At 39.0% G+C, this 15854-nt stretch overlaps 1 protein-coding gene across 1 annotated transcript; it reads right to left on the bottom strand.

Moving 5' to 3' along the window:
• klhdc4 (kelch domain containing 4) lies at nucleotides 1-8111 on the bottom strand. Its single transcript, XM_088299665.1, has 13 exons — nucleotides 7543-8111; nucleotides 7272-7363; nucleotides 7032-7110; nucleotides 6773-6871; nucleotides 6387-6523; nucleotides 6111-6203; nucleotides 5396-5558; nucleotides 4789-4867; nucleotides 4476-4684; nucleotides 3419-3647; nucleotides 2667-2846; nucleotides 2438-2554; nucleotides 1-876 (listed from the first exon to the last, which is right to left on the bottom strand). The coding sequence occupies exons 1-13, from the start codon at nucleotides 7639-7641 to the stop codon at nucleotides 692-694; spliced, it is 1761 nt and encodes a 586-aa protein (XP_088155791.1). The 5' UTR covers nucleotides 7642-8111; the 3' UTR covers nucleotides 1-691.
• Nucleotides 8112-15854: the final 7743 nt, after the last annotated feature.

Genomic DNA, 15854 nt, shown 5'->3' with positions numbered 1-15854 from the left:
AACTGCTTGCAACCAAGTGGAAATAATACAAGCTGAAGTGTTGAAAAACAACTTAGTTGTGATACTGAAATGTGGATTCAGCCATCTTTGGCAGATGAGATTTTATTCATTCAGGCTCTGCATATGTGTGCTATTTATTTTGGGAAATGCTCACTGTGGATGATTTGATAAACAACGCCTTCTCAGTTAGAGAGTTAAAAAGCATGCAAATGAACATACTTTTACAGATGCATTTTATCAAACTGTACACATATTAAATACCCTAAATATATGAGACCGGGTACCGGTTCTGTCAGGGCCACCAAAACTTGGCTCATGGTGGCCCTGCCCCTGTCACTGTACAGTACAGATTTTCGCAGCCGCTTGTCGCCCCCTGCAGACCATGATCAATAATGCAAGTTAAAGTTCATTTACCTGACAGGTCAGGTGTCAACATATTTGAAAATGTTTCTGATGTACATGGAAATAAACAGTTGATATCCTGCCAATGTTAGATAAAATATATATATATTGACTTGGTTTCATAGCAGCTCTGATAACTTTGGAAAGGGTCACAATCACATCTGTGAGCAAATCAGAGTCTCCATTCAACCGATGATGCTGATGAACCGTTTGCACCACAAGTTCGATGACATCTTACATAAAACATAGCATGCACGTCATGTATTTTACAAAACGAGGTCGAAGTCATTCAAATGTCCTCCGTGTGGTCTTCATAGAAGACTTTAGCCATAGCTAAGGCAACCTTGGCGACTTTTTTGTCCTTGGCATCCGCACCCATGTTAGTGCGTGCAAGTTCTATCCAGTACTGCTCTGTGCGGGCCTGGTAATCGGTCAACGTCTCCCCGCCCTTCACTGCTGGGTGCTCATCTTCATCTGGACAAAAAGAGAGATTCATCTTGTTCTTATTTTATTTCATACTTCACGGAAGCCAGCTTGTAACCCAAGTGGGAAAAGCCGGAGATGTCCGGCAATAGCGTAGCTCTGCTTTCAAAAACCCATGTTGAATAAAATCCATCAATATGAAACATTATTTTTAAACAGTTATGCATTCTGTCCATTTCTTCCTGCTATTGTTGCTAACTGTTCTTCTTCATCATAGACAGAACTGTGCAGATTTCAATACTAAATCTTTGGGGAGCAGCAGGTCAGATCAACTCTCACTATCCATTTTTTTTAAATATTTTTGGGATATTCTAAGATTATAATGGATTTCCCCTACTACTTTCATCCTTCACTTTGGTGGACAGATGCTATGTTAAATTTTACTTAACATGGCAGTGGTGCAAAATAAATATTACAAAAGAATAATTTTGATGTATCACAGTACAGTATCAACAAACACAACAATATAGTATTGATAGTCTGATGAAAACCAAGCAATAAAAGATCCACCCAAGGGAAATTAACATGTGCACATTGTAAGGGTTTCAATTTTTATGTGATTCTGTGCATCTTTGGACACATTAAAACCCTGAATATAAGCATTTCATTTATCTCTTTATATAATTTTATCTTCTTTTTTTATTACATATTTTTTCATTTTATTACTTTTTTTTTACATTTTACATTCATTTTTATTCTTTAGCTTTTGACTCAGCATGAGACTGTCACTGTGACTGTTCTGCTTTTCTGACATCTATTGTATGTGTTTTCATTTGTGTAATAATTTCCCGCTAATTTATATTACACCATATGGAGAGCGCTTTGTTACAGCTTCAGCTGTTGTGAAATGCGCTCTATGAATACATTTTGTATGTTATTATATTATTATTATTGTATATTGTACCTTATGTTAATGCACTCGTTATTTCGATAAGTCTTGGGACTAACTTCGCTAACCTGGGACCTCAAGCATCATATCTCATGCCATACCATGTGGAAAATTGTGTTGATATAACAAAAAGTCAATGGATCGTTGAATTTTAAGGAAAGTAAAAGTCCTTAAACTTTAAAAATATCAAGATGCATTTATAATCATCATTTATTGGTGACGAGCTCATTCAAATGTATGTATGATGAAAACAAAAAGTCATTACATCTTTCCCTCTCTAACTAAGCTGTACCATATTGAATCTAATCGCAATCCCACTGAGTCAAACCAAAACAAACTTTCAAACCATCCTTAAATTGTTTCACAACCCACATATAGAAAACTGTATCAAGCCGTCTTTTGTGGAGTGATGCACACCTCTATCAAGTATGTTATTTGCCATGAACTTACATATTTATTGTGGTTTTCTAATTATGTCCTACAACTGCTTTTATTTAATATTGATACAAACTGCAAAGATCGTTTTTTCTCTTGCTTTGTAAATAATTTTTTAGTCTGTTTTTTGTTTTTTTTGTTTTGGGTGGTTAATTATCATTTTAGTGAAAAGGACCAACAATGAGAAACCAACTGTTCAAACAACAAAAGTGGAGCATAATCCCTTGCCTTCCTCATCCGACTCCTCTTCCTCTTGTTCTCCTCCCTGAGCTCCTCCTGCCACCTCCTCTTCTTCATCTTCATCGTCGTCCTCTGACTCAGACTCTTCCAGCCATTCTTGGGTCTCTAAAGACAATGAAACATGAAATCCAGTGAAAACTCACAAAGACATTGATGCTTATTCGTGGGACTCCCAAGGTGGTCTTGACAAGCAGTTCTTCCTAATTGACAGACTCACTTGGATCCATTTCAACCAAGACCTCCCACTGGTCCATCTTGTGGAGGTCCAGACAGTAGAAGTCATTCAAGGTGAACTGGCGGCTGCCCACCTCAAACATCCCGCCGTAAAGAAAAAGCTTGCCCTGGCGCACTGTTGCCATGGCGCTGGACCGTGGGCAGGGCTCCACAAGGACTGATTCTGAATCATGACGGAGGAGACATCAAAATAATCAAACGATAGCTCCTGTTTTGACACTTTTCAATTATTATAAAAAAAATAACTGCCAAGTGCTGGTGACGGCCTAACTGATCAATGATAATCAGCGGAGAATAACCACTTGGGAACTGATTACATTAAAACACACACAGTTGCACTGCTGCTAACTTATCCGTACAAAGCAAAGCGAATAGAGGCCTATGAGTACGACCGTATGTTATGCGGAAAACCTCTATTGGATGTTTATCAGCATTTTTGAATAATTTGGGGGGTTTAAAAGGATATAGATTCTTTTTCCTTTCTATTTTGTGTTAGCTTTTAATATGAACTGGATTCTTTGTTACACTTAAAAATGTGTATTTCTGAACAGACTACTGACAAGGGTAAGATGATCTGACCTTATGAAATCAATAGTGTTTTTGCATCAATAATGGCAACGACCGACCGCTGAAGAAAATGGGCTGTGCGCAGGCAAGTAAACAAATCTGCAGTAGCCTCATTGGTTCACAGTAACACTAGACTGCAGTTCTGTGAGGGTGTGTATTCGATGGTACCATCATCTTCTTCCTCCTCCTCTTCATCATCATCAACGGCCTCCTCTGCCTCCTGAGCGCCAGGTATTACTTCCTTGATGGTCATCACTGTGCCGTCTTCTGTAACAATCTCCTTGATGACCTCGGTGGGCCCGGTGGGAGCGTCGTCTTCTTTGCCCGTATCTGCTGCCTCCTGCACGGCTTTGTCCTTCTTCCCTCGGCGACGTTTCTTCTTGTCTACCTTGTTACCCTGAAAAGACGAACCAACAGACGTGTTCGTGTTCTCAGCTATACCACAGTTTGTTGATCACACACCCACTATATTTTGGATTATTAAGAAATTGCATTTTTTTTTACAGTATACGGACAAGTCAGACTAGATTGAGTAGTACCATGTTGTGCCACAACCGACACGTGAGGCAGCACTGAGATGCAGTGTAGTTAAGTTCATGTTACTTCAATTGATTTTGCTCATTATTGTTTTAGTTGAAGTCATATTATTGGGGAATATCTGAATAACAGCACATTCCTACTTCAGAATTTTGTCAATTTGATGTTCATGCACTGAAAAAAATATATAAATCTCATGTTGCTTACCAGTTACGCTGTACCTGTGCATTTTTTTCACTTAATACTTTCGCTAAACCAATTATTGGGATTTGAAGGGCATTGTTTTACTTGTCATGTCACTGAGGTCTGCCTGAAACCTCCTGTCACAATTTGTTTTGTTTTTTTTTTCACAAATATCTACTATTGGTCAATCCACAAGTGTGGGTGTTATTTTTTCCAATTAAAATGTCACAGGTTGAAAATGACTATCTTTCTTTGATGATGCAGTGTTTATGGTTGAACAAATGTGACATTTTTGGGGTCGCCTGAAAAATGATGGTTTTGGAGGTATGACGATGCCGCCAGACGTCAGCGATGTCATTCTTCAGTAACAGTACACATGTACAATATTCTACAATCCAATCATCGATCCGACATGCTTTTTGGTTGTTGCGCCGAAATAAACAAGGATTCACGCCATTTGTAACTTTGTACGGTGAATTTAAGCGGTCTGTTGATAGCAGCTCACCCTGAGTTGAGCGGGATACCAGCGGTTCTTCATCGTGTCGTACAAGTAGAGGTCATTGTAGAAGTCACCTTCCAGAGTTTCCTCCTCTTCCTCATCACAAACCCCACCGAACAACATGGTGCGTCCTGCCAGGCCCACCGCTATGGAGAAGCCAGAGCGGGGAGGTGGCTTGTTTCCAGAGGGGCTCAATCTGGACCATGTCCACTTCTCTGGAAAACACAGACACATATAAAAAAATAATAATAAAAGTGATGTGTTTCAGAATCAAACAAGATGGCTACTTTACATCACATTGTGCTTATGTCGGTCGTACCTTGGCCATCTTTACCCTCTTGCTTGAGGAGGAACATGTCAGAGTGAATAGTTCCCTTCTCAATGTCCTTTTTCAGTCTCTGTATGAACAGAGCATCTATTAAGATTATCTATTGTATTAACACTTAAAGGGTACCTTAACTTGTGAATTTAACTTGTTCCGTGAGCTAGCTCTGAACTCAATTTACTCATTTAACAAACCAATGTTACTATTTGAAATTAATTTAAAATCCCTAATTCATTTGAGCATCGTCCCCAAATATCATTAATGGAAAGATAGCACTGTATTATATAAAATCATAATAAAAGACAGAAAACTGTTAGTCTTTGTGGAGAAAGGGCTTTTATCAGACATCAGGAGCTCTTATGGGTGAGTTTGCGTGTGAGCCGACAGCTGCATCGTCCTGATTTTGTATTTGTATGTCTGACTGTTTGTCCTGTTTAATACACCGCCAAAAGTTGATCAGCAACTCTGGCACTCCTTGCCCACATGCTTGGGCGTCGTAGTACGAAACCCAATTGCTCCATTTCTTTTCCCACCAATTGACGGCGCATCTGATGCTCATTCACAACTCAAATTGTTGTTAATAATAATCACACACGCTCACCAGTTTAGAGTATCCGCCATAAATGATGACAGAGGAGCCATCAGGTGTAGGAGTCATCTGACAGGCAGAGCGCGGCGAGGGGGCAATGCCGGACACGGGGAGGCGTGACCAAGAGAAAGAGTCCAGGGAGAACGAATAGATGTCATTGTAGTAGATAAAATCTCTGTGAGATGGAAAAATGGTAGTAAAGAAAGAAAAATTAAGGTTTGGAGAAACTGTGTGAAAAATAAATGAGATATATTCAGTCAAGAGCAAGCAAAAATGACATACTACTCAAAGACTCATTGGAGTTACGATTGCCATCAGAGGGGCGAATACAGTATATGTAAAGCGGGCAACATAAATGCGTAAACGTCTCTCTTGCAATAAATCAATCACATCTGCGGGAGCATTTTCTAGTATGTCTTTGGAACTGCTGACCCTGAAAGGTTTCATTAAATCAGCTGGGTGACATAATTTACGTCAACTTTTTATGACATAAAATGGAGATTTTTTTCAAAATGCAGTGTCAAAACATTGCAAAAATCAGACTGTCTTGGCCAAATTATCTTAGTAACGTGTGTCCATTTTTTTTAGCCTGTTGTTTGTGAGCTGTATAAGTCCTCCTTAGCTGCAAGACGTTAATAAAGGACATTTTAAAAAATAAATAAAAATTACTGACGTGACCTGCAGGCCTCGAGTTTGAATTGCCTGGCCTGGTTAAAATTGTGCTCACCTGGTGCTCTCATGGAAACCCCCAAACACAAGCAGCTGTCTTCTGCCGAGAGCCATCCGGTGGCCGCTGCGGCCCGATGGACCACCAGGTGCCCTAGACAAACACATGGAAGGTTAAAAGTGCTTAAAAAGAAGGCAGGACCCAACTAGTACTTCAGTTAACGATGTGTTGGTCAGCCTTCTACGGATAAAATGAGATGATCTTACAAGCAATAAAATGCCCAATAAGGTGACGTTTAAATCAAAATCAACGAGCCTTCAACTGAGCATGACATACTTGATATTCTCCCAGGTATGTGTGGCAAGGTGCAACACCCAAAGGTCCTTGTAGTGATAGAATTGTTCCCCATTTGGAGACGCAAACTCTCCTCCAAACACCCACAGCTGACCCCCACCTTGAGAGACTGCCACCGCCTGAGGGAAGCAGTGGTACACAAAGGAAAAAGGAATATGTGAATTTATGAGAGTATAACTTTGGAAAAGGCCTGAATTAGTGCCCCACACGTGATGTAAATGGCTAACAGTTTAAAAAAATCTTTCTACGTTGTCATTTTCAACCTATCCCATGAGGCTGCCATGTCAAAAGGCACAATGAACCTTTGCAATGTCGAGATACTGTAAGAGTGAACATGTTAGCAGAATAAGTGTGCGACTGTGACGTACCTGGTGAGCGCATCGTGGGGGAGGTGGGTTGGGGATCTCTGACTTAACCCAACTGTTCTTTTTAACGTTGTAGAAAAACAGATCATTGTACAGGTATGTCTGGGAAAAAAATAAATTGGGAATTTAAATAGATAGAAAGTCTGGGACAAAATAAAAGCAAATGGAACATTATATCAATTGAGCTTGATTGAAGGAACATTTTAAGGAAGTGACAGATAAGAATTTTTACAGTCTGTCTCAGAAAAAGGTTTTATATTACCTTCTTCCCGTTAAAGAATTCGCCACCAAACAAGATGAGCTCATCTTTCTCCGGGTGAGCAGAAAGTGAGGCACTTAATCTAAAGATGTTTAAAATGACATCACAAATGAAATCAGTGTTATTAACAATTGGGCTTTCAACCAAATATCTCAAATGAGTCACATTTTTAAGAGTATATTTGAGTGGTTGTGTACTGTGGTTATATTTGATGGCAGAATGACATTGACACTGCACTCTCACCTTGCTGATGGGGGAGGACATGCAGTCTCTACGACCTGAGTCTTCTTGGCATCCATCCTCTGAAACTCAGCAATCAGAGCTTCCAAATCTTCCTAGAATAAAACGGCAGGTAAAGTTGAGGGTTTGTTTATATTCAGGAATTGCACCACCACCAAATACACCGATGTTGAAATGTATTTTATACCGCATTTAATTTGATTTTAAGCTTGACAAATGGCTGTCGAACTTCAAGTGTTGTGTTATTATGGTCTTAAATTGTAACAATTGTCACCTCTTCGCGTTTGGATCGCTTGGAAACCTTTTTGTCCATTTTGGCAGCGGTCTTCTCTGCTCCCTTCACTTTCTTTTCGTTTTTGCCTTTTTTCCCCATGCCTGCTGGTGATTTTATCCAATGAGAAGGAATTAGAACGCGAATTTGTCATCCAAACAAACTTCGCACATGTACAGACAGATCCAAAAAAAACGTTTTGCGACAGCAGCAAGGGTCGCGGCAACGCCTACGTCACTTCCGCTTATGCCAAGGCATTCGCGAACGATGCCTCATAGGTCTAATCCCAATACACCCACTTTACACACTTGGTCCTCATCAAAGTGTACACTCGCATAAATGCACGCAGTGTTCGAGAGCGCAGGTTACAAGCGTACAGAAATCGCAGTATCGAGAGTACGCATGACGCCATCGATTTATGAGCGGCGCCGGTGAATGTTTTGGCAATTTGCCGTTTAGAACTATAGTAAAACTCCAGAAAATAGTCGAAAAGAAAAAAATGGGCTCGGGTCCAGGTCAAATCCGCAATGAGTTGAGGGAGGTGTGCTTCAGCTGAGGGCAATGTATGCTGGCTCAACCGAAACGAGGAACAAGAGCGCAATAGAGGCGGGGCATCAGAGCACGTTTGAAACTGGGGAACACACTCGTAGCCTTGACGAGAACGTGCATCAAGGGTGCAAGTGTGGGTATTGGGATTAAGCCATGGATGTCTCAATCTAGGCACCTAATTTTGTATTTCCTCGGATGTCGTGACTCCATTCGACCGATTTGGTCCGTGTCTCTTTTGGTCTCTGACTAATTCATTTGGAAAAAATAAATGGAAAAAATAGAGCTCGATACTCTAGTTTGTCGTCCAGAAATAGTAAGGAAAAGTCGAAAATTGGTTTGATTTTCAAATTTCAATTCTAAAACGAAAATAGAATATAGCACGAGCCACAAATCAAAATACGGCTCGTATAGTTGTTTTAGGTTCCCGGAAGTCGTCACCGACAACATTTCTCCTATTGACCAGGAGGTGACGACAGCGGGGCGCCTAGATACGTTACAGTGAGCTGTACTGTAATTCCCCATTTCTATCCTAACTACCACAAACGCTAACTGCACTTGGAGAAAATGTTTGGTATCCTTTGTTAAATAAATCAAACAATAATAAAACAAAGAAATGAGCAAAGTAGATTTAGAAAAATCTTTCATGAAGATTAACTAATGATTATCAGAAATTGCTTTTGAATTGTTGTTGAACAGCTTTATTTTAATAATAATAAAATGAATGAACTGATGGAACAGGCCTGGACAAAAATGGTGATACCCCTAGAAAAGATTTGACTACAGACAGCTGTTCAACCAACCAACATCGAATTAGCATCACGGATGTCTTGCAACTTGGAAGCAGTCAGTTGGCCAACATTTTCGGTGGGAAATTAACACCCATATATAATATCTATGTTTAACACAATTTTACGTACTTTAACATGGTAAAAAACAGAAAGCATCTTTCAGAATATGTAAATAATGTGTACACTTTCAGTCTTCAGCTCTTTTCTCCTTATCAGCGTTCGCTCCACTCTACATTCATTCAAATGAAGATGTTGCTCATTAAATCTCCCTCCCCATTCATTCACATGTACAGTCAAACCACCCAAACATAGCAAAGCTACAAAGCATACGATCAGAAATAAAAGCAAATCAATTTCTAGCATATACATTTAAGCACACTTTTTAAGCAGTTAGTTACAAGCAAGAGTTGCCACCCGCGACCCCGTGATCCACGACCCAGGAACAGGGAGGACCTGCGCGAAACCCAGGCAAAAGAGTTTCCATAGTGTAGTAATTATCGCGTTCCCCCACCAAAGGAAAGATCACTGGTTAGAAATCCCGTGGAAATCAGCGCTGGTGCCTCTTTGATTTGCAAAGAAAATGTCATGTGAATAATGTGATGATGTGCAAATTGCCCTTTAACCATTGACCTTTAATTCTAAACACTGACACGATGGAGACTGAGAAAGGGATTCAATAAAATGACATTACATTCCGTTGCCCAAAGGGGGGGATAGTGTGTTACATAGCAAAACCTGGGGATGGGGAAAGAAAAGAAACATAACATAGAACCACTTCCAGGTGTGTTCTTTGACAGTTAGAGATTAAATGGAGAATGCCTCTTGTACACTTGAAAGTGCTTTAAGATTTTCTGCTCTGACAGAGAAATGATAACTGCTGCAAAATTGGTGGTCCCCAAAATTCCCATCTGCATATACAGCAAATCACCCCTCTGTGGTAGAATGAGATTTTTTTGTCATTCATCTCTGTTCGTGTTTCTGTTCTCATATCATTTCCAACAGGAAGCTGAAATGCTTCCGAAAAAAATATTGATCTGATGGGGACTTTGCATTCCATAGGTAGTTATGCACCGTTTCTTGCTATTCATCAACAAATTAAGTTTTTGGTTTCCCTCCTTTCAATAAACATTGCCAAAAAGTCCTCACAAGCAAATACACACGCACTCACATGCACTCACATGCACACACACACACACTCGACACATACATGCATGGGCTAACCCAATTCTTACAGCATATGGCGCAAGACCTTTCTCCTCACCATACCTATGGCACAATTACTTCTTACTACATACTTTTTTTTGAATTTGTATCTAAAAAAAGAAATATGAGTCTTCATCTTGTCCAGTTTTCCATCTCGCACGTTCGTTCTGCAAGCACCTAACAAGAATCCTTTACAGTGTAAAGGTTACACTGACATTGTGATGTTGTCTGTGGTTATGAAATATTTTCGGGATTTCTGGGAGGTGAGAGCCTCGAAAAAGGAGGAGGAGTCCAGTCATGTGAGAAGCCATGAGTCGGTTGTTCTTTGAGGAGAGACTCACTCATTACAGCAAAATGTATCTGTATGGCCTCAGAAAATACTGTCATGCGTTTGCAGCACGTGCAGGTGTTGCTCACGTGCCAGTTTGAACAGACCACTCCCACATTTATGTTCCCTCATAGCATGGGCCAATTCTTTAAAAAAAAATTTCGCCATACATTTGGGAAACATCAACAGATCATCATTTTTTCCATTATGGAAAATTTAGATCTGCTACACAATATAGCATTAGCCCTTTAATGCATGAATTATGAAAGCGGAGTCAAGGTTTATGTCTTAGGTCTTTTTTACTCTTTGTTGAGCAAGTACAAAATATTAACATTTTCAAAAATCTGAATTTTCTTTTTTGGGGGGGGGGCATCAGGTTTGAAACATGAATTTGATGTGCCTAAGCACTTAACAGAAATGACAACAAACCTAATGTGAAAATGAGCGAAATTCAGTTTTAGAATGAACCAAAGAACAATTATTTATGTACTTTGAAAAACATTGCAATAAACTCTCACAAAATATTCTAAGGCTTATTGTACAGCCCAACAAAAGAAAACAAAGTGTACAAAAAAAAACTGAAAAACTTTCATTGAAACTAAGTCAATGTTTCAAAACAAGCCCCAAAATCTTGAATAACTATGTGTGGTGTTACCATTTTTTTCTTCTTTTTTTTTCTTTATTTTTTTTAATAACCCATTCTTTTTTAAGAGAGCAGAACTGGTATGATCATGTCACCATGCCTTGTCCTCATTTCTGCAGCGAGAAGCGAATTCCGAAACAGGTTTTGTTTTGCTCAGCTTTCCTTTGAAATTATTGTCTTATTTTAAATTTGCAACAAGTTCCAAATAGCTGGGACAGAAAAAAAGAAAAGTGGAGGAATGCCACATCATGGATGATTTTATGGATAAACAGGTTCAGTGGAAAACAGGTGAGTGACGTGTTTGCATTTAAAAGGAGCATCTCCAAAAGCCTCCGTTGTTCACCAAGGATGAGGCGAAGTTCACCACAGTGTGACCAACTGCATGACCAAATAGTCGGGCAATTCGGACCGTCCGAATTGTTTTCAGCGCAAAGTTTAATAGCAAGCATCTCCGATGGCATGAGGAGGCGCTTTAGCGTGGGTAACATGCACAACTGTGATGAATACAGATTTTCATGAAAAAAAAAGCTCTTTTCCAGGATGAAAACCCCCCAAATGTATCAGTTTGAACATTAATAATTTGGCTTTGTGGTGTATTGAGCTCAATATAATACTGTTCACCTTTTCACTTCTCGCCTGTGTTTTGGGTTTTTCCTTTTTGTGTGATCAAGTCAAGAATCTCCCAATCAGTTTGATCACACCTTTCTTAAAACGACCTGACTAAATATTCATGTATACTTCAGAGATCATGTAGCTGCATCATGTTACATCATTAAATATTGACGAGCCCTTCCCAGGAGCAGCCATGCTCATGACACAATCTGCTGTGTTTCACAGGTAAGATAAGATAAGGGGGTGAATCTCATTTCTTTTAATTGCAACCTTCCACACAGCCTAGAGGTTGTTCTCAGGCCACCACATTTAAAGACGAGTTCCCTTAACTGTGTCTAGAGGAGCAAGGCACGAGCATCGAAGAGGCTCCACAGAGGGGCACCCTTGATGTCTCGTTCGAGGAAGTCTTGATGGAGGAAAATGGGTGCGTAGCGGCTGAAACGTAAACAGAGCAGCATATAAAATTTAAGAAATTATATTTTGTTTTTGTCATTCCTTCATCACTTCAGTTGAAATATACATTTTTTTCTAAGTTTCTGTTTTATTCATATGGCATTTTTTATCATTCAACTTTTTTTATGTTGTTGTTCTTATGAGAAAAGTTGAACAGGTGGACCGGAACAGATTGTCTTTGCAGTTCTGATCTTGCATTTTGTGCTGCCAAATTCAGTGTTCAACTGGAATGCAAATATAAATTCTGATACTTTCAGTTGAATTCCTTGAATATGTTCATCTCAAAATATTTTCCCCAAAAACAAAATTTTCAGCATTTCAACTTGTATTTAAAGGTTCTGGTTTATTTGGATGTTTATTTGGATTCAAAAACAAAAAACGAAATCAACGAGCCGTAATTCACATTTTCTGGGGAACGGTGGGATCACGTTTTTATAAATCCCACTGACTTTACATATTCCTTCTGCATCGTTTACGTAAGCACACGAAAAAACTAAGTATGACATCGATTGTCTCAGAATATTGACTTGACTTTAATGAAGACAGATTGTCACTTTGCACCTGAGGCGTCGTGAATGAACACAGCCATTTAAACGTCAAACGCTTCAATGAGTCAGCATGTCTGCGTCAATACGCGTGTGCCGTGTGTCTGGTGCAGGGCCTGCTCGTGACCGGAGCTGCAAGAAGAGAATATAAAAGGTAGAGACGAGATAAAATGAACAGCACTGGAAACCAGAGGCAATTAATCAGACTGTTGATGCAATTGTATGACACACAACGCCCCAATTTTGCAAACTCAAAAAGCGTATGCTTTATTTGATTTTCCGTCCATTGCAGTGCTGTGTCGAGATATTTTTGTTCAATGTCAGTATCAAGTCAAGTTACATTTATTTAGATAGCCCTTAATTACAAAAAAAGTCTCAAGAGGGCTTCACAGGCTCACAGTTGGCAATTACTGTACATGTTAATAGCGTTCTGACTTGGGAAACTAATTACTATAACTTGGGTTGAAATAAATCTAAAAGTGTAATATTGAAAATTGAGAAACTGTGTTCAATTTAGTAATATTTCCGTTAACACACGAATGTATTGTTTGTTAAAACCAAAACCTCCTATGTCGCAATTTGCTAAATTTCCAATTTTTTCCCAAATCTATACTTTGGTCTATCCACTCGTGTGGGTGTCATTTTTACAAATTATAATTCTGTCAAAAGTGTTGCTTGCTCTGTTTGGCGATGCAATGCCAATGGCGAGAAAAGTGTTGATTTTGGAGGTATGAGATAGCGATATTAACATTTGTGTCATGCTGTTGTTGTTTTCCCATGTAAATAATACAATAAAAATGAAGGGAACAAGTTAATAGAGGTAAAGTGTTAAACCAGGCGTGCCCAAGTCCAATCCTGTTCCTCGAGGGCCAGTGTCCTGCTTGTTGCTGCTTAAATACAATTGTTGGTAAACATTAGGATTTTCAGGCCTGGGCGTCTCACTTGCGTCATTGACAGACTGGTGGACTTTCTGCCAATACTGATGGAGGAAGGAAGCCGTCATAGCTTGGGAGAAAGCCCCTCGCAGGAGGCGTGACTGATCATCAGTCAATCATAGGGCTGACACGTACTTAACAGCCGCAGTCACATTTACGGGCAAAAGTTGGAGGTTGGAAGTTTTTCAAGCAATCTTTCGATTTCATTCGATGTGAATGTCATTTTAAGTTGACTATCAATTTGATATGAAAAGCATTAACAGCAAAGCAGAAAGAAATAATTAATACACCCAGTTAAAACTGCACAAGCAACCTCGTGGTTTGCCACTACTCTATTGCAAGTGCATAATTGAGTTCCAAGTTGGAAAATAGACTATGGAACGAGGTAAAAGAGGTATTGCCACGAACTTGAGTGGTGTGGCCAAAGTTCAAAATGAAGTTCAAGTTGGAAGATGAGTGTCAAGAAATTCTACACCTCTAACACTGAGATGCTGTTGTGACTAGTTGGCGTTCACCTTTGAGCAGTGTTGTTATTGTCAACCCTTGCAAAAGTCATTTCAGATTTTGATTTGGCAAAGGTGCTGTTAGTGTTGGTCTCAGGAAGGAAGCGCTTTTGGGAGCTCTCAGTATACATCTTGACTGTAGCAGAAGGGTGTAAAAGCGATCATACAACCGTCTCCCACATTCACTTGGCCTTCGCTTAATACTCAGAATTCTTGAGAGAATTAAGTTGTTTGCTTCTGTGAGCATTCATCGGGTGAGTGTTATTTTGACATCATAGTGAGCCAACCCATCCCCAAAGCAATCCCCCCCACAACAGTTTACTGCTAATACACAATCACGCGGCACCATTGTTGAAGAGCTTGCAGAGGAAACAAAGGCTTGTTAATCGATTAACCACATGGATATTGCTCAACACTTTGAACATGTCATCATGCAGATGGAACAACTTATTTTTAATGTGGTCCCCTGATGAAAAAAAAACATGCAGATACAGGTATTTAATTGTTACAAATATTTATATTCACAAATAGTATCAACTCACTTTATCTGCTGTAAATATAATTTCATTCGGACAACAAATTATGGTGAAACCTAAAGCTGTTGAGATTTGTTCAGATTTCAAAACATTTGCTTCTATAGAAACTAGGGCTGTGCAATTAATTGAAATTCAATTATGGTTATTATACGGTTATTACATTCAATTATTACAAATTGGCATAATAGTATAAAAATGATGATATATACATATTTACATAAATCATTGTTAAAATAGTATTCACTTAACACACCAACAGGAAGCGCAAATCGTTTGGAATATATATATATATATATATATATATATATATACTGATCTGATGAATGAATTAGTGAACTGCTGTTTCATTCAACATTCAAACAGAATAACACACACATAAATGCACAGGTTCCCCTTAACTCTACAATTTTTTTTTCTTCTTATCAATTGGAAACTACACATTTTTTGTTTAATTTTAACAGAAACTGATTTACAAAATGAACAAATGTGAGGCCATTTAGTCCTGCTGCGATAAAAAAATTCCTCTCACAGACATTTAATCATCATTTATTTTTTAATCGTCATGCATCCTGTTCTACAAAGTCCATGTTTTGAAAATGTATTGAGTAAAAAGTACAAATACCCATGTTATATTGTAATGGATAAAAGCTAAGAAATAAATACTCTCTGAAAACACTTTCAACCTCTGCTTTTAGTTGGGGGTGAACTTTAGTACTAGTGTAATTTTTACATACATAAAGTTCAGCCTGTCCAAGTAACCTGAAAGAGCAACTTTCTAGACTGAAAGATCTACTCAAAGGTTCCACACCCAATAGAAGTGACTTTTGGTCTTTCCCTGTCAGGATCACAACAGTGATTATCCCCTGACGATCCCACCAGCAGAGTGAGCAAGAAATCAATATCACCACAAAAACAGAGACCCGAGATATTAAAACAAAACAAAACATTTGGACCAGTCCGTGTTTTGGAAAATGAAATATGAGCGTGACCCATTTGTCAAGTTTCCTGTGAAGGACTTTTTTAAAATTATTATTATTAATGCCGAACGGGCTCAGGGGCCGCTGATTTTCATGAATAAGGCCGGAGGGTCGAGGCCGGAACCATACCAAGATGGCGGCCAGGGATCGTGCCCAGCTCTGTTTATTTACTTTAAAATACTTTGAATTTTATATATATATATATATATATATATATATATATATATATATGTAACAGTTGTA

Source organism: Idiotropiscis lumnitzeri, chromosome 6 (genome assembly GCF_059441095.1).
Source record: "Idiotropiscis lumnitzeri isolate Australia: NSW breed Sydney's pygmy pipehorse chromosome 6, RoL_Ilum_1.0, whole genome shotgun sequence".
Lineage (NCBI taxonomy): Eukaryota > Metazoa > Chordata > Actinopteri > Syngnathiformes > Syngnathidae > Idiotropiscis > Idiotropiscis lumnitzeri.
The sequence above is the reverse complement of the archived record's forward strand: the minus strand, read 5'-3'. Positions and strand labels throughout refer to the sequence as shown.

Coding starts and splice junctions, on each gene's coding strand:
- klhdc4 (XM_088299665.1), bottom strand. CDS start 7,641: ATGGGGAAAAAAGGCAAAAACGAAAAGAAAGTGAAGGGAGCAGAGAAG. Junction 7,364..7,542: donor AGCGATCCAAACGCGAAGAG/GTGACAATTGTT, acceptor GTTTTATTCTAG/GAAGATTTGGAAGCTCTGAT. Junction 2,847..3,418: donor GGAGGAGGAAGAAGATGATG/GTACCATCGAAT, acceptor GTCATGATTCAG/AATCAGTCCTTGTGGAGCCC.